Source organism: Erpetoichthys calabaricus, chromosome 5 (assembly GCF_900747795.2).
Source record: "Erpetoichthys calabaricus chromosome 5, fErpCal1.3, whole genome shotgun sequence".
NCBI classification, from domain to species: Eukaryota; Metazoa; Chordata; class Cladistia; order Polypteriformes; family Polypteridae; genus Erpetoichthys; species Erpetoichthys calabaricus.
Window position 1 is genome coordinate 169,844,908 of NC_041398.2, and position 27,273 is coordinate 169,872,180.

A 27,273-nucleotide genomic window follows, 5' to 3' on the forward strand; every position below is an offset into this window, starting at 1 on the left:
TCAACTAGTAAATTGACAGCTTCACTTCCTGGCTCAGCTCCTTCTTGAACCACTAGAGATCAGTGCAGCAACCACATAACTGTGTTTATGTCTCCCCAATCTATCTGTAGATCTCACTATCTTTTTTTCCCCCTTTACTTGTGAACAAGACCCCGAGGTACTTAAACTCCTTCACTTGAGACAGTAACTCGCCTCCCACTCAGAGAGAACAGTCCACCTTTTTCCTACTAAGGACCATGGCCTCACATTTGGAGGAGCTGATCCTCATTCCTGCCACTTACATGTTGTCTCAAACTGTCCCAATGCGTGCTGGAGTTCACACACCAATGAAGCCAACAGGAAGACATCATGTGCAAAAAGAGGTGATATAATTCTAAGGCCAGCAAATTAGGCCCTCTTCCCTGACCGACTGCACCTTGTTATCCTGCCCATGAAAATCACTAACAGAATAGGAAACACAGCACAGCCCTGGCAGAGTCTGTGGAAGAGTAATTTTGGGGTAACATAGCATTCATCTTAAAGAAATCACATAAAGGCTTAATAAATGTCAGAAACCTGTTCAGGCACACCAGGAAACCAGATAAAGGTCAAGTGAACATCAAAAAATGTACACTGAAATATAAGAATTGGTTTAGGAACAATACTGAGATGGTCAAGTAAATAATGTACCAGAAGAAAGGTTGATGGAATATACAAAAAGTCCTGGATGGCTAATTGATGACTAAGAAATCAGCAGATGTCCTATAAATGAGAATGGACAATTGTGATATGCACAGAAATTTAAAGGGTGGTGGTGCAACTCAAAGATATAAGAAGAACCAGAAAATTAATATAATAGACTTTAATTTTATATAAATCATTTGGGTGTAAACCAATGAACCAACCAGAGTAAAATGTATGTATTGATTGACACTGTATGTAAATTCAACAGTTTATAAAATGAACCTCTATTCTTTGTTTCTCTAACCATTCTGATCATTTTGACCATGCTTTAACAGACCGCTTTTGAAGAATGCCCCCTCCAAGGCATTTTGCTGAGGAGTAAGTAAAAGATACAATGAAAAACTTTTCCCCTGCCTTATTACTGAATTGTCTGGTTAGAGGATGTTTCTTTCTTTAATAAGATGTTAAATTTTCGACAACAAGTCCCACACCTACTAGAAATTGTGCTGATGTTTTTCTGAGTATGCGGGCACATCTCTCACTGTGATTATACGGGGCTTGAATAGCCCTTATTTAAGGCACTGGAACCCCACACTCTCACAGTACTCCCCACAGCATCTCTCGAGGAACATGATCATATGCCTTCCCTAATTCCACAAAACATATGTAGACTGATTGAGCGCACTCCCATGTTCCCTCCAGAATTCTCATAAGGGTAAAGAGCTGGTCCACCATTCCATGGTTTGGATGGAATCCACATTGCTCTTCCTGGATCTGAGGTTCCATTACTGGGTGCAGTCTCCTTTCTAGTACCCTGGCAAAATCTTTTCCAGGGAGGCTAAGGAGTGTGATCCCTTAGTAGTTGGAGCACACCCTTCTGTCACCCTTTTTAAAATTGGAGACCATCACCCTATTCTGCCACTCCTGCGGTACAGCTCCTGATGATCTTGTAACATTGAAAAGACATGTCAGCCATGATAGCCGAACGATGTCCAGAGCCTTCAGCATTTCTGGGCAGATCTCATCCACCCCTGAGGCCTTGCAACTGTGGAGCTGCTTAACTACCTCAGTGACCTTCCTTAGGGAAATGGACATTGATCTCCATCATCTTCTGGCTCTGGCTCCTCTGCAGAGGGCATGTCCATCGGGTTCAGGAGCTCCTCAAAGTGTTCCTTTAACCACCTGGCAACAACCTCAGTCTAGGTCAGCATTTCTCCACCATTGCTGAAAGCAGCATAGGTGAATCCCTGCCACCCTTTTCTGAGTTGCCTGATGGTTTATCAGAATCTATTTCAGCCCAATCAATAGTCGCTTTCCATGGTCTCTCTGAACTCCTCCCGCACCCAGGTTTTTGCTTCCCTGACTGTCAATGCCGCAGCCCTTTCAGCCTGTTGGTACCACTCTACTACTTTGGGAGTCTCCTGTGCTAACCATACAGAGAAGGCCTCCTTTTATCAACCTAATGGCATCTCTCACTTCTGGTGTCCACCATTGGGTCCTTGGGTTGCAACCTTGAAAGGCACCTATGGGTTTCAGGTTGTAGCTTTTTGCAGCCACATCCACAATGGGGGCTTTGAACAAGGCCCATTTGGACTCTATGCCCTCAACGTCCCCCAGGAGGAAGGAAAAGTTCTTTCAGAGGTTGGAGTTGAAACTCTTCTGGTCAGGGGCCTCCCCAAGACATTCCCAGTCCACCCTTGCTAGTCACTTGGGCTTTCCAGGTCTGTCCAGGCACCAGGTAGTGATCGGTTGACAGCTCTGCCTCTTTCTTCACCCTGCTGTCCAGAACATACAGCCACAAATATGATGATACAATTATGAAATCAATCACAGAACTTTGGCATAAGGTGCTCTGGTACCATGTACACTTATAAGTCACCTTACGTTTTAACGTGGTATACAGTATGTTATGTACAAACCATGCCTAATACAGAAGTCCAATGACAAAACACCACTTGGGTTTAGATGAGGATGGCTGTTCATCCCAATCACACCTCTCCAGGTGTCTCCATCATGCATAGACTCATATGACAATCAGAGTCCTCTACTCCATGACCTTCAGCTGCACAGAGGCAGCCCTCTTGTTTTCCAGGATAAACTCCAAAATTGCATCAACCAGGCTGGGACTCAATAAGAAGCGCACTCCCCCCCACCGACACCTTTCCCCCACCATCAGCTCCAGAGTAAATGAGAGCCCAGTCTATTTCGAGGGGTTTGGCTTTTGAACCAAGGGAGTGGGTAGATGTGAGACCAACCATATCTAATTGGTAGCTCTTTGCCTCACCCACAAACTCTGGCTTTTCACCCCAAGAGAGGTGACATTCCACATCCAAGAGTCAGTTTGAGTATCTGGGTTCCAGTCTGCCAAGGCCCCTGCCTTCGACCGCCATGCAGGTCACATTGCAACCGGCCCCTATTATTCATGCAGGTGGTGAGCCCACAGGAGGGCTTTCCCATGTTACGTTTCAGGCTATTCCCAACTAGGCCCCAGTGTAGGCTGGCCGCCACTTCTCCCAGTCCTGGCTCCAGGAGGTGGCCCCAGTAACCACATACCGAGAGGAGTACTTGACTTTAAATTCATTGGCTTGCTTCATTAGGGGCTTTGAATTGCTCTTTGTCCGACCCCTGACGTGGGATCAATTTGCCTTGGGAGGTACTATGAGGAGCTTCTGCTTTGGACAATATAGCTTCCCAGGGTCACTGGGGTACTCAAACCTCTCCACCACTATAAGGTGGAAATTCTCTTTGAACACATTTATGGTAATTATAATGAGATTAGTAAGTAGAAATCACATTTTACAGCACAAAGATAAAAAGGGAGTCATTCAAAGATAAAAGGAAAAAACTCAAAAAAGAAAATAATTACATGATGGGGGTGCTGTGCGATGGTGTTAAAGAGCAGGACTTTCATATATATATATATATATATATATATATATATATATATATATATATATATATCACGGCATTCGTAGTCTGTGTCACAATCTGATTGTATGGGTGGTTACCTACCAGGTAACGCTTGTGGTTGGCCAGCAATCTGCTAACATCCGCCACGGTGCCCTCAGTTTTGTGAGGAGCAGATCATAGAATGGTTGAAATAGTTTACTGTCAAATAAATGCAAAGAGTACACGACACATGTTTTGCCCTCATTCTGGGCTCATCAGGTGTACACACTCCACTGCACTCCCTCTCGGGAATCGAACCTCGGACGTCAGAGCCAGAGGTGATGCCCCTAACATTGCGCCACGGCGTGTGGTTCGTTTATTTGACAGCATGTAGATCGGGGTAATTACATTTACGGCATTCGTAGTCTGTGTCACAATCTGATTGTATGGGTGGTTACCTACCAGGTAACGCTTGTGGTTGGCCAGCAATCTGCTAACATCCGCCACGGTGCCCTCAGTTTTGTGAGGAGCAGATCATAGAATGGTTGAAATAGTTTACTGTCAAATAAATGCAAAGAGTACACGACACGTGTTTCGCCCTCATTCTGGGCTCATCAGGTGTACACACTCCACTGCACTCCCTCTCGGGAATGAGGGGCGATACACACACATATATATAAATAATATATATTTGTGATGGATGGCTGGGGCCCATGCCTGGCCGGAACACCCTTGCACCATATATACCTGGGGGTTGCCAAGGGTGGGAAACCCAGTATCTCCCCCGGACGCTAGATGGCAGCCTCCCTGGGTTGCAGAGGTGTCTTGGACTCCCCCAGGGCTTCATGGGGGTTGGAGTTCTGTGTAGCCCTGTTGGGTTCCGCAGGGGCCGCCAGGGGGTGCTGCAGCAGGAGCTGCTGGTCCCTTTTGGGCAGGGGTGCCCACAGTTTTTCAGCTTGTGAACTACTTTTAACATGACCAGGTTGAAATGATCTACCTACATTAAAAATTATATACAGTGTGTATATATATATATATATATATATATATATATATATATATATATATACATATATATATATATACATATATACTGAGTATACTTTACACATAAAATATATGTTGTCGTACCTTGCATAACTGAATAACCTTTATGGCACAATAACAATTCATTACATTTATGGTCACTACAGTATTTGGATTTAATAATCTTCATGTGGGAAAAGGCTGGCTTGCATAAATAAGTAGAGCCGAATAATACAGTCAAGGAGGTAGCACATTTCCTCATGTTTGGGTACTTTTCCTCTGTGAGTAAGTTCCAAAACTGTCCAAGAGCCCCACAATTCAGCTGAATGTCATCCTGTAGTGTCAAAATCTCATCCTCCACTGTAGAGGAGTTTTAGGTGAAACAGTGTTGCAATTTTTGATGCAGGTGAATCACCCTCAACATCTTCCCTAAATGGATAGCACTTAAATGTAGCGATTGGCTCAAGTAAAGCTGAGTCTTGAAACCATCTGTCAAAGTCTGACAGGCAATTTTCAATCTGCTCTGTAGTGTATGCTGTCAAGTTGCGCACACGCCTTCCATTGCGTCTCCAGCTCTGACGCGAGGTTTTGGATGTTCCCCAAATCAAGGCGCTGCAGCTTTGAGGACAGATGTTGCATTTTTTGTTTGAAAGCATTAACTGAGCTAATCATACCGACAATGGATTTCTCTTTTCCTTGCAGCTGTAAATTAAGCTCATTCAACATGTTGGTCAGATCGGAAAAAAAATGCCAAGTCTAGCGGCCATTGATTGTTATTAAGTTGCTTGTATTCTGCATGTTTGATGACAAGGAGAAGCTCCTTTTTCTCCGGCCAGGGGTCTTGAAATCTCAGCAGGAATTTCTCCCTAGTCATCTGTCTCAACGAAGGCCCGCCTCTTTTATTATCTCTCCATCTTGGAAGGACTTCTTATGCTTAATGATCGAGTGACTCACCTGGAACAATTGCTTTGGTGTGTCTGCCTTTGCTTTTGAATTCAGCCGAGTGAAAAATGACGGCTGTTCAATTAACTGCGATTTTAGTTCCCTCTCCTTTCTCTTTTTCAGATCGCTTTTCGGAAGGAAGTCAGTTTCGTAGTTTTTATGAACAGTTCAAAAGTACCTTTCCACATTTTCCTTCTTTGGAATAGCAATGATAGACTGACAGAATCCTCTTTCAATTCCACATCCAGCCCATACCCTCCCCAAACAATTTTTTTTTAAATCTCTTCTTTAGTCTATATAAATTGGAAGGCTAACATGATCACAGCCGGAGTTTTGCAGTAGCTCACGAGTTTGATCGTACGTGCAGGATGACCAGTGTGTTAGAAGGCAAGAGATCTCAGACTGGCCGCCCTGTATGTCAATCAAGTGGCAAATGCCATAGGGAAGATAAATGATAGACTAACTAGACTAACGTTTAAAAATTTATTTTTTTTTTAATGCAACACGATCTATCTGCACTACCTTTCCGATCTACTGGTCGATCGCGATCGACGCATTGGGCACCCCTGCTTTTGGGCATTGGTTTCGCCGTCCCCGGAAGTACAGCCGGATGTCGGCAATCAAGCACCTGGAGCACTTCCAGGTACCCAATAAAGGGAGCCAGCGACCACCACTCAGCAGCCAGAGTTGGGTGGAGGAGGACAAGGTTGCCTGGAAGGAGTGGTGGTAGGAGAGAAGAGTGCTTTGTATTACTTTGTGTGCTGTGATTGGGACTGTGTATTGCCAGTGGGATTCACGGGGAAGACGTGCCCCACAGGTGAAGAAAAATAAATATTTGCTTTCTTTTACACATGCCTCTGTGTGAATCTGTGTCAGGTCGGGTGCAATATAGCACCTTATATATATATATATATATATATATATATATATACAGTGGTGTGAAAAACTATTTGCCCCCTTCCTGATTTCTTATTCTTTTGCATGTTTGTCACACAAAATGTTTCTGATCATCAAACACATTTAACCATTAGTCAAATATAACACAAGTAAACACAAAATGCAGTTTGTAAATGGTGGTTTTTATTATTTAGGGAGAAAAAAAAATCCAAACCTACATGGCCCTGTGTGAAAAAGTAATTGCCCCCTGAACCTAATAACTGGTTGGGCCACCCTTAGCAGCAATAACTGCAATCAAGCGTTTGCGATAACTTGCAATGAGTCTTTTACAGCGCTCTGGAGGAATTTTGGCCCACTCATCTTTGCAAAATTGTTGTAATTCAGCTTTATTTGAGGGTTTTCTAGCATGAACCGCCTTTTTAAGGTCATGCCATAGCATCTCAATTGGATTCAGGTCAGGACATTGACTAGGCCACTCCAAAGTCTTCATTTTGTTTTTCTTCAGCCATTCAGAGGTGGATTTGCTGGTGTGTTTTGGGTCATTGTCCTGTTGCAGCACCCAAGATCGCTTCAGCTTGAGTTGACGAACAGATGGCCGGACATTCTCCTTCAGGATTTTTTGGTAGACAGTAGAATTCATGGTTCCATTTATCACAGCAAGCCTTCCAGGTCCTGAAGCAGCAAAACAACCCCAGACCATCACACTACCACCACCATATTTTACTGTTGGTATGATGTTCTTTTTCTGAAATGCTGTGTTCCTTTTACGCCAGATGTAACGGGACATTTGCCTTCCAAAAAGTTCAACTTTTGACTCATCAGTCCACAAGGTATTTTCCCAAAAGTCTTGGCAATCATTGAGATGTTTCTTAGCAAAATTGAGACGAGCCCTAATGTTCTTTTTGCTTAACAGTGGTTTGCGTCTTGGAAATCTGCCATGCAGGCCGTTTTTGCCCAGTCTCTTTCTTATGGTGGAGTCGTGAACACTGACCTTAATTGAGGCAAGTGAGGCCTGCAGTTCTTTAGACGTTGTCCTGGGGTCTTTTGTGACCTCTCGGATGAGTCGTCTCTGCACTCTTGGGGTAATTTTGGTCGGCCGGCCACTCCTGGGAAGGTTCACCACTGTTCCATGTTTTTGCCATTTGTGGATAATGGCTCTCACTGTGGTTCGCTGGAGTCCCAAAGCTTTAGAAATGGCTTTATAACCTTTACCAGACTGATAGATCTCAATTACTTCTGTTCTCATTTGTTCCTGAATTTCTTTGGATCTTGGCATGATGTCTAGCTTTTGAGGTGCTTTTGGTCTACTTCTCTGTGTCAGGCAGCTCCTATTTAAGTGATTTCTTGATTGAAACAGGTGTGGCAGTAATCAGGCCTGGGGGTGGCTACGGAAATTGAACTCAGGTGTGATACACCACAGTTAGGTTATTTTTTAACAAGGGGGCAATTACTTTTTCACACAGGGCCATGTATGTTTGGATTTTTTTTCTCCCTAAATAATAAAAACCATCATTTAAAAACTGCATTTTGTGTTTACTTGTGTTATATTTGACTAATGGTTAAATGTGTTTGATGATCAGAAACATTTTGTGTGACAAACATGCAAAAGAATAAGAAATCAGGAAGGGGGCAAATAGTTTTTCACACCACTGTATATATATATATATATATATATCCATCCATCCATCCATTTTCCAACCCGCTGAATCCGAACACAGGGTCACGGGGGTCTGCCGGAGCCAATCCCAGCCAACACAGGGCACAAGGCAGGGAACCAATCCTGGGCAGGGTGCCAACCCACCGCAGGACTATATATATATATATATATATATATATATATACACTTCATTAAAGCATAATTTAACAATTTGTAAGGCAATTAACAATTTAAAACTTCAAAGCAATCAAACAAAGCATGAATTGGAAAATAAGACAGTGGAGAATGCAAGCTGGTAAATAAAAGAGTGAGAAAGAAGAGATTTGCAAGGGAATAATGTAATGTGCACTTTCCACATTTTTATATCAAGATTTGGATGTTTAGCTTAATTTATAAGAAGGGAAAAAATAACAAGAAACATGTATAAAGAGAACAGATATCACAAAACTGAATCACTGAATTAAAAGCAAGGCACCATTTGAAGTTTTGCGTGGGTATTTCAGTCTGTTGTGAAGTGATTAGGGGACCGTGGTAGGGCGCTGGTTTGCAACCCAGCCAGAGGGGATGCACAAACCTGTGTGTTTCTTTGTGCCAGTCCCAAGCACAGATAAATGGGGAGGGTTACGTCAGGAAGGGCATCAGGTGTAAAATTTTGCCAAATCAATATGCAGACAACAATACAAATTTCCATAAGAATCGGTTGAGCCCCGGGTTAACAACGACCGCCACCAGTACTGTTAGCCAACAGGGTGATGGCGGAAATTGGGCTACTGTTGGCAGAAGAAAAAGAAGGAGAAGAAGAAGGGGGAGACATGTCCGGAGGCAGGAGGAAAGGAGGAAAGTAAAGAGAGTGGAACTGAGGGTACTAACTTTGAATGTTGGCAATATGACTGGTAAGGGGAGAGAGTAAGCAGATATGATGGACAGAAGGAAGGTTGATATATTGTGCGTGCAAGAGACTAAGTGGAAGGGGAGTAAGGCCAGGTGGATCGGAGGTAGATTCAAATTGTTCTATCATGGTGTGGATGGGAGGAGAAATGGGGTAGGAGTTATTCTGAAGGAACAGTATGTCAAGAGTGTTTTGCAGGTGAAAAGAATGTCAGGCAGAGTAATGATTATGAAGCTGGAAATTGGAGGTGTGATGATGAATGTTTTTAGTGCATATGCACCGCATGTTGGGTGTGCAATGAATGAGAAAGAAGATTTTTGGAGTGAGTTGGATGAAGTGATGAACAGTGTACCCAAGGGACAGAAATTGGTGATTGGAGCGGATTTCAATGGGCATGTTGGTGAAGGGAACAGAGGAGACGAAGAGGTGATGGGTAGGTATGGTGCCAAGGAGAGGAATGAAGAAGGACAGAGGATAGTGGATTTTGCCAAAAGGATGGGCATGGCTGTGGTGAATATGTATTTTAAGAAGAGGGAGGAACATAATAATAATAATAATAATAATAATAATAATAATAATAATGCATTTTATTTATAGGGCACTTTACATTAGCAGTAAATCTCAAAGTGCAACATAAAAAGTTTAAACAAAGGCAAAGCAAGATAAAAACAGAGATAAAACAACAATAATTACAGCATTCTTTTTAAAAAGCTTTCCTAAATAGAAAAGTCTTTAGCTGTTTTTTAAAACAGCCCACAATCTGCTGTGTTCTTAGGCTCTCTGGTAGGGCATTCCAGAGCCATGGAGCAGCGGCTGCAAAGGCTCGGTCACCCATTGTATGAAGTTTGGTCACAGGGGAGCGAAGGCAGTAGGTATTTGCAAAACAAAGGTTTCTTGTAGTGGATTGTAGTATAAGGAGTTCTTTAAGATATTGTGGAGCATTTCCATGGATACACTGGTGAGTAAACAAACAAGAGTTTGCATTCGATATGGAGATGGATAGGGAGCCAATGAAGTGACCAAAGGATTTGTGAAATGTGTTCATATTTCCGCACCCTCATCAGGATTCTAGCAGCATTATTTTGAATTTGTTGTAGCTTTTGAAGACTCTTGTTGGGTATCTCAATGGGGAGTGCATTATAATAGTCCAGTTTGGATGAGACAAAGGCGTGAACCAGCTTTCAGCATCACAGAGGGAGAGGTAGGGACAGAGTTTGGCTATGTTTCGGAGATGAAGGAATACAATTTTACAAAGGTGATGGACATGTGTATCAAATGACAGATGGGAGTCTAACTTGACACCCAGATTTAGCTACATAGGGTTACGTACAAGAGTGGAGGAAGATGCACACAGGTAAATTACATCCTATGCAGAAGAGTTGATCTGAAGAAGACTGAAGACTGCAGAGTGGTGGCAGGGGAAAGTGTAGTTAAGCAGCATAGGATGGAGGTCTGTAGGATGACGTTGGAGATCAAGAAGAGGAAGAGAGTGAGAGCAGAGCCAAGGATCAAATGGTAGAAGTTGAAAAAGGAAGACTGCAAGGGTGAGTTTAGGGAGGAGGTGAGACAGGCACTGGGTGGCAGTGAAGAGTTACCAGACAACTGGGAAACTACAGCAGATGTAGTAAGGGTGACAGCAAGAAGGGTGCTTGGCGTGACATCTTTAAAGAGGAAGGAGGAAAAGGAAACCTGGTGGTGGAATGAGGAAATACAGGAGAGTATACAGAGGAAGAGGATGGCAAAGAAGAAGTGGGATAGTCAGAGAGATGCAGAAAGTAGACAAGAGTACAAGGAGATAAGGCACAAGGTGAAGACAGAGGTGGCGAAGGCTAAAAAAAAGGCGTATGATGAGTTGTATGAGAGGTTGGACACTAAGGAGGGAGAAACAGACCTGCACCGATTGGTTAGACAGAGGGACCAAGCTGGGAAAGATGTGCAGCAGGTTAGGGTGATAAAGGATAAAGATGGAAATGTTTGATGAGCTGTGGTAGTGTATGAGGAAGTACGTAAGAGTTGTACAGGATATGTACGAGGGAAGTGTGACAGTGGTGAGGTCTGCGGTAGGAGTGACAGATGCATTCAAGTTGGAGGTGGGATTACATCAGGGATCGGCTCTGAGCCCTTTCTTATTTGCAATGGTGATGGACAGGTTGACAGATGAGATTAGACAGGAGTTCCCATGGACTATGATGTTTGCTGATGACATTGTGATCTGTAGCGATAATAGGGAGCAGATTGAGGAGAGAGATATGCTCTAGAGAGGAGAGGAATGAAGGTCAGTAGGAACAAGACAGAATACATGTGTGTAAATGAGAGGGAGTTCAATGGAATGATGAGGATGCAGGGAGTAGAGATGGCGAAGGTGGATGAGTTTAAATACTTGGGATTAACAGTAAAGAGTAATGGGGATTGTGGAAGAGAGGTGAAAAAGAGATTGCAGGCAGGGTGGAATGGGTGGAGAAGAGTGTCAGGAGTAATTTGTGACAGATGGGTATCAGCAAGAGTGAAAGGGAAGGTCTACAGGACGGTAGTGAGACCAGCTGTGTTATATGGGTTGGAGACGGTGGCACTGATCAGAAAGCAGGAGACAGAGCTGGAGGTATAAGGAAATTGACTAATCACACATTCAAATGCAGATGCGGTCAGCCCAGCTGGTTTGCTCATTGGTACTCTGGGGATCGTAATTAAGGCACCTACACTGACGAAAGAAAGAAAGAAAGAAAGAAAGAAAGAAAGAAAGAAAGAAAGAAAGAAAGAAAGAAAGAATCAATCAATCAATCAATCAATCAATCAATCAATCAATCAATCAAGGCTGAGCCGGTGCTGTGTTGAGGATGCCCTGAGTGCAGTGAGTGAATTGTGCTCACAAGTTACAGTCAGTCTTGTTCAGCACCCAGGAAGCAGGAGTGACCAACTGTTCCAGGAGATCCCATGAACACCAAGGGATGGAGGTGGAAGAAGGCAACAGGAATTGTGTGGTCCTCACGGACATAGAGGGGTGGCGGCAGACACACCAGTCAGTTGAAAGTTGATGGTGCTTGCCAGTGGACCTCCACTTGCTGAGTAGACCTTAAAGGGTGAGCAGTGGAGATGTTAAATGAGAAGGATGCACTGAGGCTTGTGACTCTTTCTATGGATGGATCATAACTTTGTTTTAACTTTTGCTTTTAACCTGATATTGGTTTATTTATTGGACTCTAATGTCCACAAACACTGTTTTTTATCAAGGACTATTTATTTATTATTGAGAAGAAACCTTGCACTGTTCTCTTTGCACCTTGATTAAGTGGTCTGGAATAAAAGCACTGAGCACATTTGCCCTGGTCCATCTCACTCAATGACTATTGATTACCTAGGTTTAAAGGGAAATGCTGGCTGTGGGCAACTCGGGCATCATACAGTTGTCCAGATAAAATAACTCCTAAGGATCTAGGCAGAGTATAGAAATTCTATGAAGATGGTGAATGTAATAGGAAAAGGAAAACAGGATGCCGGAGTTGTAATGCTAAGAAAATGCAACCTAAGTGAATGCCATGGGAATCCATTAGACTTGTAGTTGTGTATAATGTTCCAGTTTACAATAGCTCTTCTCCATACTTTGTCTAGACTTTAATATGATTAATCTCATCTTATAAAAAAACAAAATATTATTTGAGTTTGTATTTTTTTTATTTATGACACTGAACGTACAGAAGCTAAGAAATCATATCTGAAGTCTGAGATTGTGCTTCAAAATACAGGGGTGAGTTACAAGACTGAATAATATGAGTTATTAAGAAAGACTCACAAAGTCAAGCCTTTTGTACTCAGGCAAACTGAACTTATGAAGATGGAACAGAAGTAAACAAAATTACGAAGGGGATAAATCATGTTGATGCCAGTTTGTATATAAAAATAAATTATTGACCGAGGAGGACACAGATAAACACAGTGGACGATCACTAAGAAATAAAGTTAGTAAATATATTTTCACAAAAAGACCTGGAAATACAATATTGATAAAGGCATACTGTATCTGTATACTTCATCTGGGGAGATGTAATTAAAAGTTATTTTTGGCTTTGATATGCTCATCTTGTCAAATGTCTTTACTGACTGACTGGGGTTTAGCAATGTGAAGACAGTATAGAGAAGAAAGAGCCATAGAACCAAAACAGATTGTTCTTTTCACTTTAACTGATGTTCTCAAAATACTTTTAACTCAAAGGTCTTCAAGGTGTATCTTTCAAGACCACTACTTCTTAACATGTTCACCTTTGTGTGGAGAAATACATTTAAATGTTTGTTTAAAATTTACACTATATCAAATTTATTCTGTTCCCCCACGTTCTTTTCAAAGACATATTTGAAAATCTGGTATCCACCCTGGTCACCGACTTCATAAATGAAAACTCTACTGTCATGTAAACTCTTAGGCAGAATTTCTTAAAATAAATAGAGATTCATTTGCTCCTATTTTCTTCATAGCTTGTCATGAAGTACAATCCCAATCTTGCTGTATGTTCTTATCATAATATGGAGACCAAATCTGTGCACAGCATTGCAGTGGTGCATTCACAAGTGCATTAATGTGTGACTTCTATGATTTTTAATGCACACCTTGGTAAAAGTGTCCTTCTCAAAATAATTTCATTGTATGAATTAAAAAAAGATGTAACAAACCTTTAATATAACAAACTAGCCGACGCCCGCCGTAGCATACGGCGGTGTAAGAATAGGAATGGAAAACGGTGAGAAAGGAATTCAGAAATCAAGAAGAAATAAACACTTCTTGAAAGACACAGTGTGCATGTAGAATTTCCGGCCAAGCAGGATTACATGTGAAAGTGATAAATAAATCAGGCTTTCCGAATTTACGTACTATGGCCATGGCATCCTGATAGTTTTGTTGCATGTATCTTGGACTTCCTGGAAATGTGGACGGTAATATGATCATTTTGCCTACACGTACGTTGTTATTTTCAGTGTTTGCTTGCAGTGTGTCTGATAGTCCTTTGTATTGTTCCATGCGCAGATCTTGCTGATGTAATCTGAGATAGTTGAGACACGCACTCTCTGTTTTAACATACACATCTACGACGTACTGTTGGAACAGTTTGCCACTGGAGTGCAAAATACTAAATGTATTCCTCATTGCTAATCTGTACGTGTAAAATTGGCATTGAGTAAGCCTTATTCGCTTGGCGGTTCTTTTATCGGGAACATGTTGTAAATCTTTGTGCCAGCCAATGTCTCCTTAAGGGAATAAAAGTGGGTAAACCATAGGATCGCAATTCATATTGAGCGTGGAAATCTGTTTACAGGAGTTGCCTATGGGATAGATGCAAATATCCCTTTCGGCAGGCGTTTTGCCATCTTCTCTGATGAAAATCGCTGCAACATCGGTGTGACATGTCGGGGCATTGTATTGTCGTAAATCCTGCCTAGGGTTTTCCTTGAAAACCATTCGTACAGATGCTGTGGGATTGAACTGAACGATTTCATGCATGTGTTTGTATGATTTAGTGAAGGGGTTGATGGTTCTGAGCATGGAATCTAGCTAAAGAAGTACATTTTCGCTGCATGCACAGTTTGCTTTATTTTGTAAGTGTACTTCAGTAGCTTGCGCTGTGTCAAAAACATACAACTGTCCATATCATGGACAGGTAGAAGTGTTAGTGTATAGTGGAGAGATTTAGTGATATATTTGCCCGTGTATTTTAAAACAGTATGGTCTGTGGCCAGGAGGTTAAGTTATTTGTGCATCCATGGAAGCAAAAGCTAGAGAAGAGTTGTATTCTCGAATGTGTTCATGATAATTTTTAGCTCCTGATGTTTGCTGTGTAAGAAGCTGTTGTAAAGACACAAGTGGCTCCCGCAAAGGTGGTAAAGCTACTTTACCGTTGTAGCAGCACCTCGAGTACCTGTTGGATGTATTACACTCAGCAGGCCAGTATAGTGCATGACATGGAAGCGGATGAATAGGAATCGAGAAATGCCGTGTCAGCTGCATGTGGGCGGGACCGGTTTTGAAGAGGAGCCGCAGGTAGCGTGGGGAAGGGTTTGGTATGGAGGACTATTTCGGTCAAAATTAAATAAATAAATAAATGCGCAAATAAATTAAAGTTCTGTGAAATGTGAGCATAAATAAATAAATGTATCATGAAATGAAGCCTTAATAAATAAATTTGCCATGAAATGAGAGCATAAATAAATAAATGTGTCACGAAATATGTTTTTTGTTGCTTATTTATTTATTTAATTTTGTCCGTAACATTCCTCCAAACCATCATGAAATACGACTTGAAATAAAACTGTCACTTTCACTCGTTAAAGTTGAGAGGGTGGGCTCTAACACACCCTCTAGTTATTGATTGGTTAATCGACTTCTGTAGATTGGCTATGCCTAATTCAACATGGCTGTGTGTGAGATGGAAGTAAACGAGATAGCACAAGAATTAATTAGAAAAATGCTTACTACTGCCGATGAAATGGATTCTGCCGAAGATATCACATATTTCAGAGAGAGAATTGTTGCAGAGAAATGGAAGAATGCAAGAAGACTGACGTTCCAGTTTGAATTAAATATCACACATTTTACTTAACCATGTAATTTCACATTTATGATCTTTTCACACTGCTGACATTATTCTGCAAAACCAAAATTATTTCTCTCCTTCCATACTTTACATTATGTTAACTGGGCTACTTATTTGTGGTCTAATAATATTACATACCTGTGAAGGAGATCCTCTTTTCTCCAAGTCCAGAGGCAGCAAGGCTTGCTTTGACAAACATACTTGGTATTTTGGTAGAAGTCTGGTCACTTAGACAACAAAAATTATGTGTGTACATTATGTGATGTACTATGCTTGGAGAAGGCATCCTTCTAGTAGACCTAAATTGCCTCCTTGGGTTGTTTGAGCCCCCATACGGGGCAAATAGCCGTGCTACCTCTGCTGTTAATTAAAAGAAGCAACACATTTAATTTTTGACATGCAGCAATATAGTTTTTAACAAGATAAAATTGAATGTGTTCAATAAATGTGCTCATCACTGTATTTCTTTCACTGCAACACTGAAAGCCCAGTTAAATGTAGAGGAGAATCATCCTTTCTGGAATGTGGGCACCATGTTTTGAGGATTGTTTAGGAAAGCTAGAAGTAGCAACATACTACAAATAACTACAGAAGGGTAAAACTGAATCAGGATACCAGGAAACACTGTATAAAAAATATGCTCACTAAACTGCAAGGAACCACAGGTCTTAGAGAAAGAGAGAGAGAGTATAAATAAATGTTTAAAACCTACTTTAAACAGTAATTATGGGGAGTGGTGAAAAACAAAGAAACGTGTTGTTTAATTACGAAAAGGGGGGAAAAAACAGGTAAAACAACAACAAAAAAAAACCCAGAAACCAATTGTATGAAGAATACAAACTGAAATGAAAATGAATCAAATTTTTATATATAAAAAGTGGTAGAAAAAGCAGAAAAAGGCAAAGGTAGTAGACTAACAATTACATAGAATAAAAAATTAAAAATACAATTACTGTACATGAAAAATATAAACAATGTGATATAAGAAAATAGAACATATTGGTAAACATAGAAAAATAATTAAGAAAAAAGTAAAAATGAAATACAGTCACATATTGAGAAATCAAGGAAAAATACATGCATAACAACATAGGAAATTAGTAACGGAAAGCTATTTAATAGCATGAAAAATTAACTCAAAATTGTTTCCACAGTCTTTCTGCTGTGGGTTACTGAATGTACTAAAACAAACACTTGCAACAATATATGTGTATAACATACCGTTAAGTGAGAAGAAAAACAACTGTTCATATTAAAGTTTATTATCCTAAAAATGCACATAAACCTGTTTTGTTTCCTCCACATCCTTTGCATCAAATTAATTTCTGCATTCTCAGTCTACCAAAATCACTTGACAGTAGGTGAAAACTGCATTTTAAGATAACCACTGTTCAATTATACTCATTGTAACAAAGTGAATATAAAGAGGCGAGTATGTTTATAAAATGATGGCTCCAACTCAACTATTGTGCGACATTCACAAAATATTTCTGTTAGATTTAATAGCTCTTCAGTATTTAGCAACTGATATTTCGTTTGTGATGTGGCTACCGTCAGGTCTTTCTGTTTACTTGTAGGCAGGTTTGTATTTTGCAGACAAATAACTATTGCAAATTTACAGCGCTATTAGCACAGCCACCTACAATACAGTAGTATATCTTGAACAGGAGTAGAGTGAGTACTCGACAAAGTGGGGGTAGGTCTTCGGCTATCAAGTGGGGCACTTACAGCTGAAACCTCATGTGCTGATTCCTGAGGGGATGAAGAGGTTAGAGCTTCCTGAATTAAAACTGCCGCTTCACGTAGCAACTCTGGGCAACTTTTTGTAGCAGTCATATTCGCCATGGACACTCACAAGCACAACTTTAAGCATGCGCTTTGGTACCTTGAGAATCATATGGCTCATAGTTCGATTACTCTAGGCTGAAGGTAACACTCAACAAATCAATAACTAGAGGGTGTGTTAGAGCCCACCCTCTCAACTTTGACGAGTGAAAGTGACAGTTTTATTTCAAGTCGTATTTCATGATGGTTTGGAGGAATGTTACGGACAAAATGAAATAAATAAATAAGCAACAAAAAACATATTTCGTGACACATTTATTTATTTATGCTCTCATTTCATGGCACATTTATTTATTAAGGCTTCATTTCATGATACATTTATTTATTTATGCTCACATTTCACAGAACTTTAATTTATTTGCGCATTTATTTATTTATTTAATTTTGTCCGAAATAGTCCTCCATAGTTTGGAAGAGGACGAACGGGAATCGAGAAACGCAGTGTCGGCTGCGTGTGGGCGGGACCAGTTTTGAAGTGGAAGCAGGACGAACCAGAAGAGAAATATATACAAGAGATACTATTCATTTTTGAGATGATTGCAAGCCTCTAATTTCAAATACTAGGCTGACAATGTACAGAATAGTAGATTTGGGAACCGTTTCTAACAGAAACACAAATTGACTTGGCTGACATGCCACTTTGAAAGCAAGATCTTCATGCCACCACTAAGGATGTACTTAAGATTTTCAGATTAAAAAGCGACTGCTTAAAATTGAGAGGAAATGAAGAATGGCCTCACCTTCATAAACATGCTGAATCCGGTTTTTAACAAATCTGTAAGGCCTGCAGACATATGCTCAATATCCGAAGGTTCAGACCGGTCCACTCTGTAGATTTCTTCCACAATTTGCTTCAGCATTGGTTTGTATGTCCCCTACAGATTAAAAGAGTTACAAGTAATTTGTCTGCAAAAATGAGGTTTTTGCATAATATATCAAACTGAACATAATAGCACTAATTATCTTAAGCAATGTGCTGTTTGAACCAGGATGCAAACGCTGCTTTAGATATACTGTAATTACCAACATCTTTACCAGCACTGTTCATCTTATAAGACAGCAAAGCCAAGAAATAATCATTCTTCTGGAAATGAGAATTATTAGAGGAAATCTACAAGACATGTAATTTATCTCATACAAAAATGTCAAAACACTGAATTGCCCCCTTGTGAAATTAACCATTACAATTGCATTTTAGCTATTTTAAAAGTCACATTTTTTTAGCGTTGAAACTGTGTGGAAAAATATGTTCCTTTTTAATTTGATTTGTCAATTTATTTTTATTCTGCATTTTAATGCTTGAAACCTGAAATATTTGAGGAAAACTATTTGGCTTTGCTACACTGACAAAATACAAAACAAAACAGAGAGGCAGCCAGAAACCAGTTAGTGAGTTAGACAATACTAATGTACACATCTCGAACATTAGTTTATCTCCCATCCCTCCAGTCAGTCGTTTTCTAAATCAGTTACCCACATTACAGTCCCATCATGCTGGAACATCTCAGGACACATTCAAGTTACACACATACACACTTCTTGTAGGTTTTTGAAAAGGTTTTAGTTATGAATTAAGCATATATAGTTAAGTGTGTAACTTGCAGGGATGCTTTTATGTTTGCCACTTCTGAACACTGGTATACAGCTTTACTGTCTACATTCACAAAATTGTCATAAGTACAAATTACATACAGAATCAGGCTGAGAAAGTCACCGTGATCAGTACTGTCACTTTCCTTTTCTGTCTGTTTCTACAGGTGAGGATCACAACTGCTACAGACAAAGTTGGGCAGTCTCCAACTCCTCCAGGGGATACTCCGAGTGGGTCAGCTTCCGGGTTTTTTTCTAGTGGGCCTTGTTTGATACACCCTTTCTATGGAGTGCCCTGGAAGCAACCACACTAGTTGCCCAAATAACTTCAACATACTCCTTGTGAGCTAATTGACCAGCATCTGGCTGGTTTAAGGTGATATGTATTCTTTCATGAAGGCCAGGTTTAGCAACACTATGAAGGGCAATCATTTCACCTGCTTATCCAGAAATCTTATTTTGACCATCTTAAACAAAAAGAGATACTAATTGAATAATAACCTCATTAACATTTACACTGTAAACATTTTATAACATTTGTTGACATATATCATCTTCCTGAAAACTCCTGATATGCAATAACCACTATTTGTTAATGATACCACCAGGCGCCATTATCAACTTTAGTATTATAAAAAGTTTAATAGACAGCTACCATAAACTCCTAAATATGTGTTATATAACAGGAATGACATTAAACAGTGAATTCAATATACAGTCACAAAAAAGACTAATCAAGTTCTATGGATTCAAAACTGTTATAGATAAAAGCCCTTTCTTTCTGAGATTTTACCATTTTATACATTCAACCACAAAAAGATGGATGTTGGACTCCTCCAAGGGTTTGTCTTAGATGCAATATCAAGGTGCCACTTGAACAGTATCTAGTGTGGGAACATGAATTATAAGGATGAGGCTGCCCTGTTGGCACCACCAGACAGATCTCCAGTGTGCACAGAAGAAATTGACGGCTATAATGCAGCTGAGGTTAGAAATAGCACCTCCAAATCTGAGAGCATGGTCCTTTCAAAAAAAAAACCAAAAAAACAGTTGCTTGCTCTCTGCAGTGTGAGAAGCTATTCTGAGTGGGTCTTGTTCATGAGTGACAGTAGAGACAATCATGAAATTGACAGAAAAACTAGTGCAATGTACCATGGTGAATGCTGGGATGAATGATGGCAGGCAGATAAATAATCACTGAGATAATGTGTCTGCATGGTAAAAGTGCATTATATGGGCTTGCTACATTTACTGTTGGACATTACTAAATAGAAGAGCCTACATGTGCTACACTATAGTGAAAGACTATCAGATAGGCACAGCTAATCTGGTTATCCTCAATCAAAGAATTTATAGTCAGAGAGTAAACACACTGCTGTCCAAAGATAGACAACTGTAATTGTGGGATATCCACTTCTCATTCTGGAACTTATGATGAATGTAGGGGTTCACTGTAGTCTCAGAGACAGATACTTGTCTTTTATGGACCCCTTGTCTTACTGCAATCCTTGCTTTCTAATTTTTACACTCTCCAAAGAAACGGAAAAAAAACATGCCAGTTTTGCTTCTGCAAGAAATCAAAGTAGTGCTTGGTAACATTACCTTTGCTTGGGTCTCCCCAACAACCTTTCTGGTAGGTTGTCCTTTTTATTTTTATTTAGACAGTTTTTATACAGTAAATCTGTTCTGCCAAAAGCTTACTGAAAACAACAATTCTATTTGTTAATTGTGAACCAATCACCATTTTAAAATCTATTTTGATAAAGTAAAGAAAAAACTCAAAAGAATTTAAAATTTTTTTAAACCATACTTTACTAAATCTAAAATTACAACTGCATTATATGTTTCAATAATTTTTCACATTTTACGGAATCCACAGACTATATGGAATCTACTATATAACAGAACACTAAGGTCCAGTTCCTCAGAGCAATGTGATTGGTCACTTTGGCTGTGGTGATGCAACAAAAGAGCAAGAGTGAGGATGACATTCATGAGGAAGGGTAAAGGTGCACAATGAGAGAGATGCCATATAAAATCAGACAGAAGGTGAGAAAATGCACCTCGAAAATAATGACAGAGTCTGGAGAGCAGGCTTTACAAGCACGTGCTTGAGAAAGGGAGTGCCGGTGAAGAGAGGTTCTCACACACATGCGCAGAGACAGAGGAAAAGGTGCTGAAAGTACATGCAGGGAAAGAGATAACAAATATTTTTAAATTATTGCATTACTTGTCTAAATAAAAAATGTAACTGAAAATGTACATAAATTTCACTTTAAGAGGTTATTTTCTGTGCCTGCTTGATAAGGTTAGGGTCGTGGATAACCATTGATCAGCACTCAAGAGGGTGCCAGTCTATTATACAAAAAACATCGCTCATACTGGGCCAGTTAATCTAATCTGCACTTCTTGAAAATGTGGGTAAAAGCTGGGATAAAAAGAGAAAACCCACATAGACATGAGTAGAACATACAACTTCACACACTTCATAAACCTGCAATGAAACAAAAGAGTAAATGTACATTCAACATTAAATCAACACTTCGTTTTGGCGGGCCTAGTGGATTATTACCCCTAAATCTTGCTAGGGTCATCCTCAACGGGATCTGTAATTACTTGCTCACCTACCAGCAAACAGAGTAGTCTGGTTTTATGTCTAAGAAGTCTACCATCAACCACATCCTGGCAGTGAGGGTTCTCATCGAGCATAAATTCAAATATTGGCAGAGTTTATTTGTAGTCTTGTCTATTTTTGTAAGGTGTTCGACTCTGTTGCTGGATTTCATGGCCATCCTGTACACTGGTACTGTGCAGAGAGGAGGCAGAACCTCATCATTGTTCCCTGGTCATTCTGGGGTTGGTCAGTGGTATGCTCTTGCTCCTACTCTGTTCAATGCTTGCATGAACTTAGTGTTGAGCAAGTACATATGGTCAAATAGCTGTGGGGCATCTGTTGGCGAAGAAAGGTTCACTGATTTTGACTTTGCTGATGATGCTGTGATCTTCATGAGTCAATGGAGACTCTGATTGGGACTCTTGAGAGAGACTGAGTGAGGAGTCTGAGTGTCTGGGCTTGCGAGTGTCCTGGACAAAAACCAAGATCCAGGCCTTTAATGACCTCTTGAGGACAGCCATCAGCAGTGTGTCTGTCTGTTGAGAGAGTGTTAACCTTTTCAAGAGGTTTACTTACCTCAACAGCAACATTCATGTCTCTGGTGACTCTTCCTATGAAGTCAGTACACGGATTGGGAGAGCAAGGGGGTCATGAGGTCGCTGGAAAGGGGTGTGTGGAGCTCCTGATATCTTTGCAAAAGGATGAAGGTCCAAGTCCTGGTGCTTCTTGTTTTGCTATATGGTTGCAAGACATGGACGCTGTCGAGTGACCTGAGATGAAGATTGGACTTCTGTGTCCTTTTGGAAAATCCTTGGGTACCACTGGTTTGAGTTTATGTCAACGGCTTGCAGAGTCCTGAATGAGGCACATTACTAGCATTATGAGATAGCGTCAGTTATGGCACTACGGTCATGTGCGATTCCCCAAGGGTGATCTGGCTTGCAGGATCCTCATTGTTAAGGAGCTGAGCAGCTGGACCAGGCCAATGGGACACACACTTAACACCTGACTGTTGCAGATAGACGGTCATTTCCAGAAGGTGGGACTGGACTGCGTTGTGTGCCTGGGGGGTTCCCAACCGAGATGTTTCATTGTGTACCAGCACATGCTCTCCAACCTGATCTCAACTGACCTAAATCTCTGAACATTGCCCATTATTTTTTGTAAATATTGTATTAAACATTAAAGATCAGCTCATGCTTGTGCAGAGTTTTAAATTAGCTGATCCATGTTTAGCTCCCTAGTTAAATATGTCTCACTTAAACGCTTATTAACAAAAACAAATGCAAATAAGCTTACCAAATAATCAAAATAAAATGTAAAGACTAGCTTGATTTCTATGTACTAAATGTAATCAGCATTATTTTACCTTTATTAAAAAGTAGAAGACTGCAGATTGAACTGAGGTAGACAGCATTTTAAACATCATGTACGAGTAAAAGCAAGAATTTGACTTATGACCACAGGAAAAAGGTTTAAAACCAGTGGACTAGAATCTCAGAGTACGAAAATGTGATAACTGTTTTTAGAAATAGCTACATGTTCAATCAACTAACCGGATCCTAAGAAAATGAATAATTGACTTCTTTTCATTCCATTTACAAATGTATTTCCAAAAGTTATGTCACTTTCTTTACCTCTGTATTAATGACTGACACAAACTTACTAGTAATCTTGTAACATTAGGCGATACAATAATTAATTCACGCTTCAGTCATTTTTAAAATCCCCTTGGATTTTTAAACCAGTAATCAGTTCTGCTTGTCTATAACAATTCCAAAAGCTTGCTCTGTACTTTTTCTGTAAAAACATGAGGCAATTATCTTAATAAGTGAAGCTTCATTTGATTCAATTAATGTATATGCTTTCATGATACTGCAATTGTTTGTTTATTTTAACTTTACAAGAAAGCAATTGTAGGTCTCTTCTTTTTTGCAATTTTATAGACCACAATTTTGGAAGCAGACTGAGGTGTTTTTAATATCAAGTGATTACTAGTTTTAATGCCACCCAGATGGAAATAATTTGGGACCAATTCACAAGAGAGTTTATAGTGTGTGTAGGCAGTAGGCACCACACGTGAAACAAGTCAGTCATGCAGGCCCCATGCAAGACTACACTTGAGCAAAATCTCATAAACAAGTCTATAAGCCGCTTGGAACGGAAACTTATTAAGTTTGCGTGAGTCTAATTAAAGGTAACTTAGTTTAACAGCAGGTACATTGGCAAATGTAAAATAAACATTGTATAAAGTAAAGGATCTGTTTCTACTTAGCTTCAAATAGTTTGACATTTACTTTGAGTAACAGGTTAAACCTTCAAGCTTAATTGGTTGGAAATCTGCTTCCAAATGCACAAATATGACATTTGGTTTTCCATAACGCTCTGCTAATATGTCTCACTTTAAACACTGTGACATTCTGCATGCAACTGTGTATTTCTTAATAGATAGATAATTCAGGGATACAGACAAACTAAATAAAAATTGCTTTAAAATTGCTTATTATTTAAATAAAAAGGTTTAGTGATTCATCATTTTGATATAGCCATTCAGTCTGCCTATTATTATGTGTTTTATCTGTAAGCTCCTATTTAAGGTTTTTTTTTTGTTTTATTTTTCCCTTTAGGATTATTGGCAAAAGCACATGGCAATGAGTGTGAGACGGAGTCTGTTTAATTATTACAATAAGGCAGTCACCCTGGCCTGTGAACATCATCCTTGCCTCTGACTAATTTGTAAAGGCTACCATTCAATATTTTTCAGTTTGCCCTTGATATGTATAAAAACCATCATAATGTTTTATTGTTGTTTTAATGTTTCATTTTCATTGCAATCTGACCTTGTAATTCAGTGGAAACTATGCAGATAAAGGTTTATTTTTAGTTTACAGACATTTAAAAGACTATCATTTATAGAGTGTACAATTTAAGTTGTATAACGAAATAACTTTGAGTACCTTCATTTTCATATAGACAAACCTGCGCATATTTCATGTTAAATAACTGAACTTTCAGACCTAATGACTTCTCTTCCTTGCAGACACCTTTTGCCTTATTTATAGTGTTCATAATGGATAGCAAATTTTACTACATTAGAAAAATTGTGACAAGAACAGGCCATTCAGCCCAAGAAGCTTGTCCATCGCATTCACCTAGATTGTCCAAAATAACACAAAGTTGATATCTGAAGTCCCTAAAGCCCTGCTCGCCATCACATTACTTGATAATTCATTCCATGTGTATATGGTTCCTTTCATGAAGAAAAACTTTATAACATTTTTGAAATATTCTGAGCTTGACACGTTTCCAACTATGTCCTTGTATTCTTGCAGAATTCATTTTAAAGCAACAGCTGGGATCTACTGTACAAATTCCTTACATAATGTTAAAACACTTCCATCATTTCACCTCTTAATCTCTGTTTTCTTAAACTAAACAGGTTCTGCTCCTTTAATCTCTCCTCATAGCTCATACCTCTTAGTTAGCCTCCTCTCTGGACTTTCTCTAGCGCTGCCATGTCGTAATATGTCATTTTGTAATATGGAGACCTAAAATGTGCATAGTTGCCCAGGTGAGGCCTCATTATTGTGTTATGTAGTTTAAGCACAACCTCCCTTGACTTGTACTCCACAATCTAGTTATATAACCTTAAATCCTATTAGCTTTCTTGATGACTTCTATATACTGCCTGGATTTGGATAGTGATGAGTCCACTATGGCTCTTAAATCCTTCTCATAAAGTCTACTTTCAAGCTGCAGACCTCCCATTGAAAAAATAAAATTATGAAGGAAAACTGTTGGTAAAATTATAAAAAAAGCCTTATAAAGACAAATAGAGCTCCAAATTAAAGTTCAATATATAGCCGTGAGGAGGAGGGAATGTTGAAACTTGAAAGTGAAAGAATAGCATCTAAAAAGCCAGGAAGAGCAAGTGGGTCTTCAGTCTGAATTTGAAGGCCTCACAAATAAATCTAAGAAGAAAGTTCCAGATAGAACAAGCCTTAAAGCCTTGTGAATTTCCCCTTGGGATTAATAAAGTATCTATCTATCTATCTATCTATCTATCTATCTATCTATCTATCTATCTATCTATCTATCTATCTATCTATCTATAGTTGAATCAGTGCTGAGAAATAGTGGATTAATGGTATTTAACAGTTAATAGCATTGTGGATCTGCTGTACTCTTTTAATACTTTAATTAAGGAACCCTGTCTTAAAAAAAACTGAAGTAGTCCGGTCGAGAGGTGACAGGAGTGTGGCAAAGCATTTCAGCATCCAAACTAGACAGACTGGTCTGAGATAACAGGAAGGGTTCAGAGACCAGGCACAAATGTAGTCATCATAATGTACTGTTCTTTTTTTCTTTTTCTCCACTTCCTGTAATTCTAAACTCCATTTCAATTTTTGGAGCTATAGATTTCAAATTGACCAGGTAATTAAACCTGATGGCACACTATTAAAATAATGCAAGCTATTTTATTCAACAATTCAACCTTTTAAGCTATAGTCTTAATAAAACATACTGATTTAACCCATCTTATATAATTATTGTATGTTTGTCGCATTGCCTTCAAAGATTAAAAAAAAAAAGCTTTTTATATGTACTGTTGGTTTCCATACAACTGACCTTCAATGCATCTATGCTGGGCACAAACATCTCTAAAGTACAGGCAGAAAAAAGAAATTAAAGTATTTCTTTGGAATGTTTCAAATGTCATTAATGCATAAGGAAAAAAAATGGCAGAGGTCAGACAGTGTGGTGTAGTGGTTAAGGCTTTGGACTTCAGACCCTCAGGTTGTTGGTTCAAATCTCACTACTGTCACTGTGTAAACATGAGCAAGTCACTTGACCGACCTGTGCTCCGAATGCAAAACCAAAAGTAATGTCACCAATTGTAACATTAATGTTGCAAGTCGCCTCGGATAAAGGCATCAGCCAAATAAGTAAATGTATATGTTACAAAACCTTCTATTTATTGTGCAATGTGCTATATCAGCATTTAACCCTGCTGAATATACAGTAATGCTGTAATAATGTGATGTACTGCACACTACTGTGAAAAGCATGTTACTTCTGTTATACAGTATATTGCAACATCAAGGCAATTTCCTAGAACGTATATTGTTTGACATAAAAATTTGAGTGAAAGTTTCATTTAAGGGGATTCATTATGAGCAATCTGCAAAATATTTTTTGAAACAGCACTAAATGCTTTAAGCACTCCATCTGATACACAGAGGCCAGGTTTCACACTGCATTATGAGGATGGTTTCATTAACTTGGAGGTGACATACTGTAAACATAGGCTAGCTTTCTTCAATAAATTAACACATTTGTACAGCTGTGTTAACTAAATCCTTCTCACGGTCTTAGTTTGTATTTCTTTCATGAGTTTGGTTAACCAAATGTGTGGTGTTTAAGTTCAACTCAAGTTAGGAAGAGCCTCATTTTGCAAAAGCATTAGTTTCTTCTGCCAAACGACTTGAACAACGAAGAGTACAACACAGAGTATATGAAGCTACTTGCACAAGAGAAGATTTCTTGGCATTTCTGAGGTAAAAGGAAAACTGCTAGAAATTTGAAAATGCATGGAACTATACAGGACAAGAGAAGAAAACAAGACACCAACAGAAAACATAATATTCAAAAGGTTTCTGATCACCTGTAAGTACTGATGAGT

General features: G+C 39.5%; 1 protein-coding gene across 1 annotated transcript in view; it reads right to left on the reverse strand.

Moving 5' to 3' along the window:
- scfd2 (sec1 family domain containing 2) overlaps positions 1-27,273 on the reverse strand; it is a 651,507-nt gene that overhangs the window by 49,106 nt on the left and 575,128 nt on the right. Inside the window, 1 exon segment of the mRNA XM_028802220.2 lies at positions 18,127-18,261. Coding sequence (XP_028658053.2) covers positions 18,127-18,261 — 135 coding nt within the window.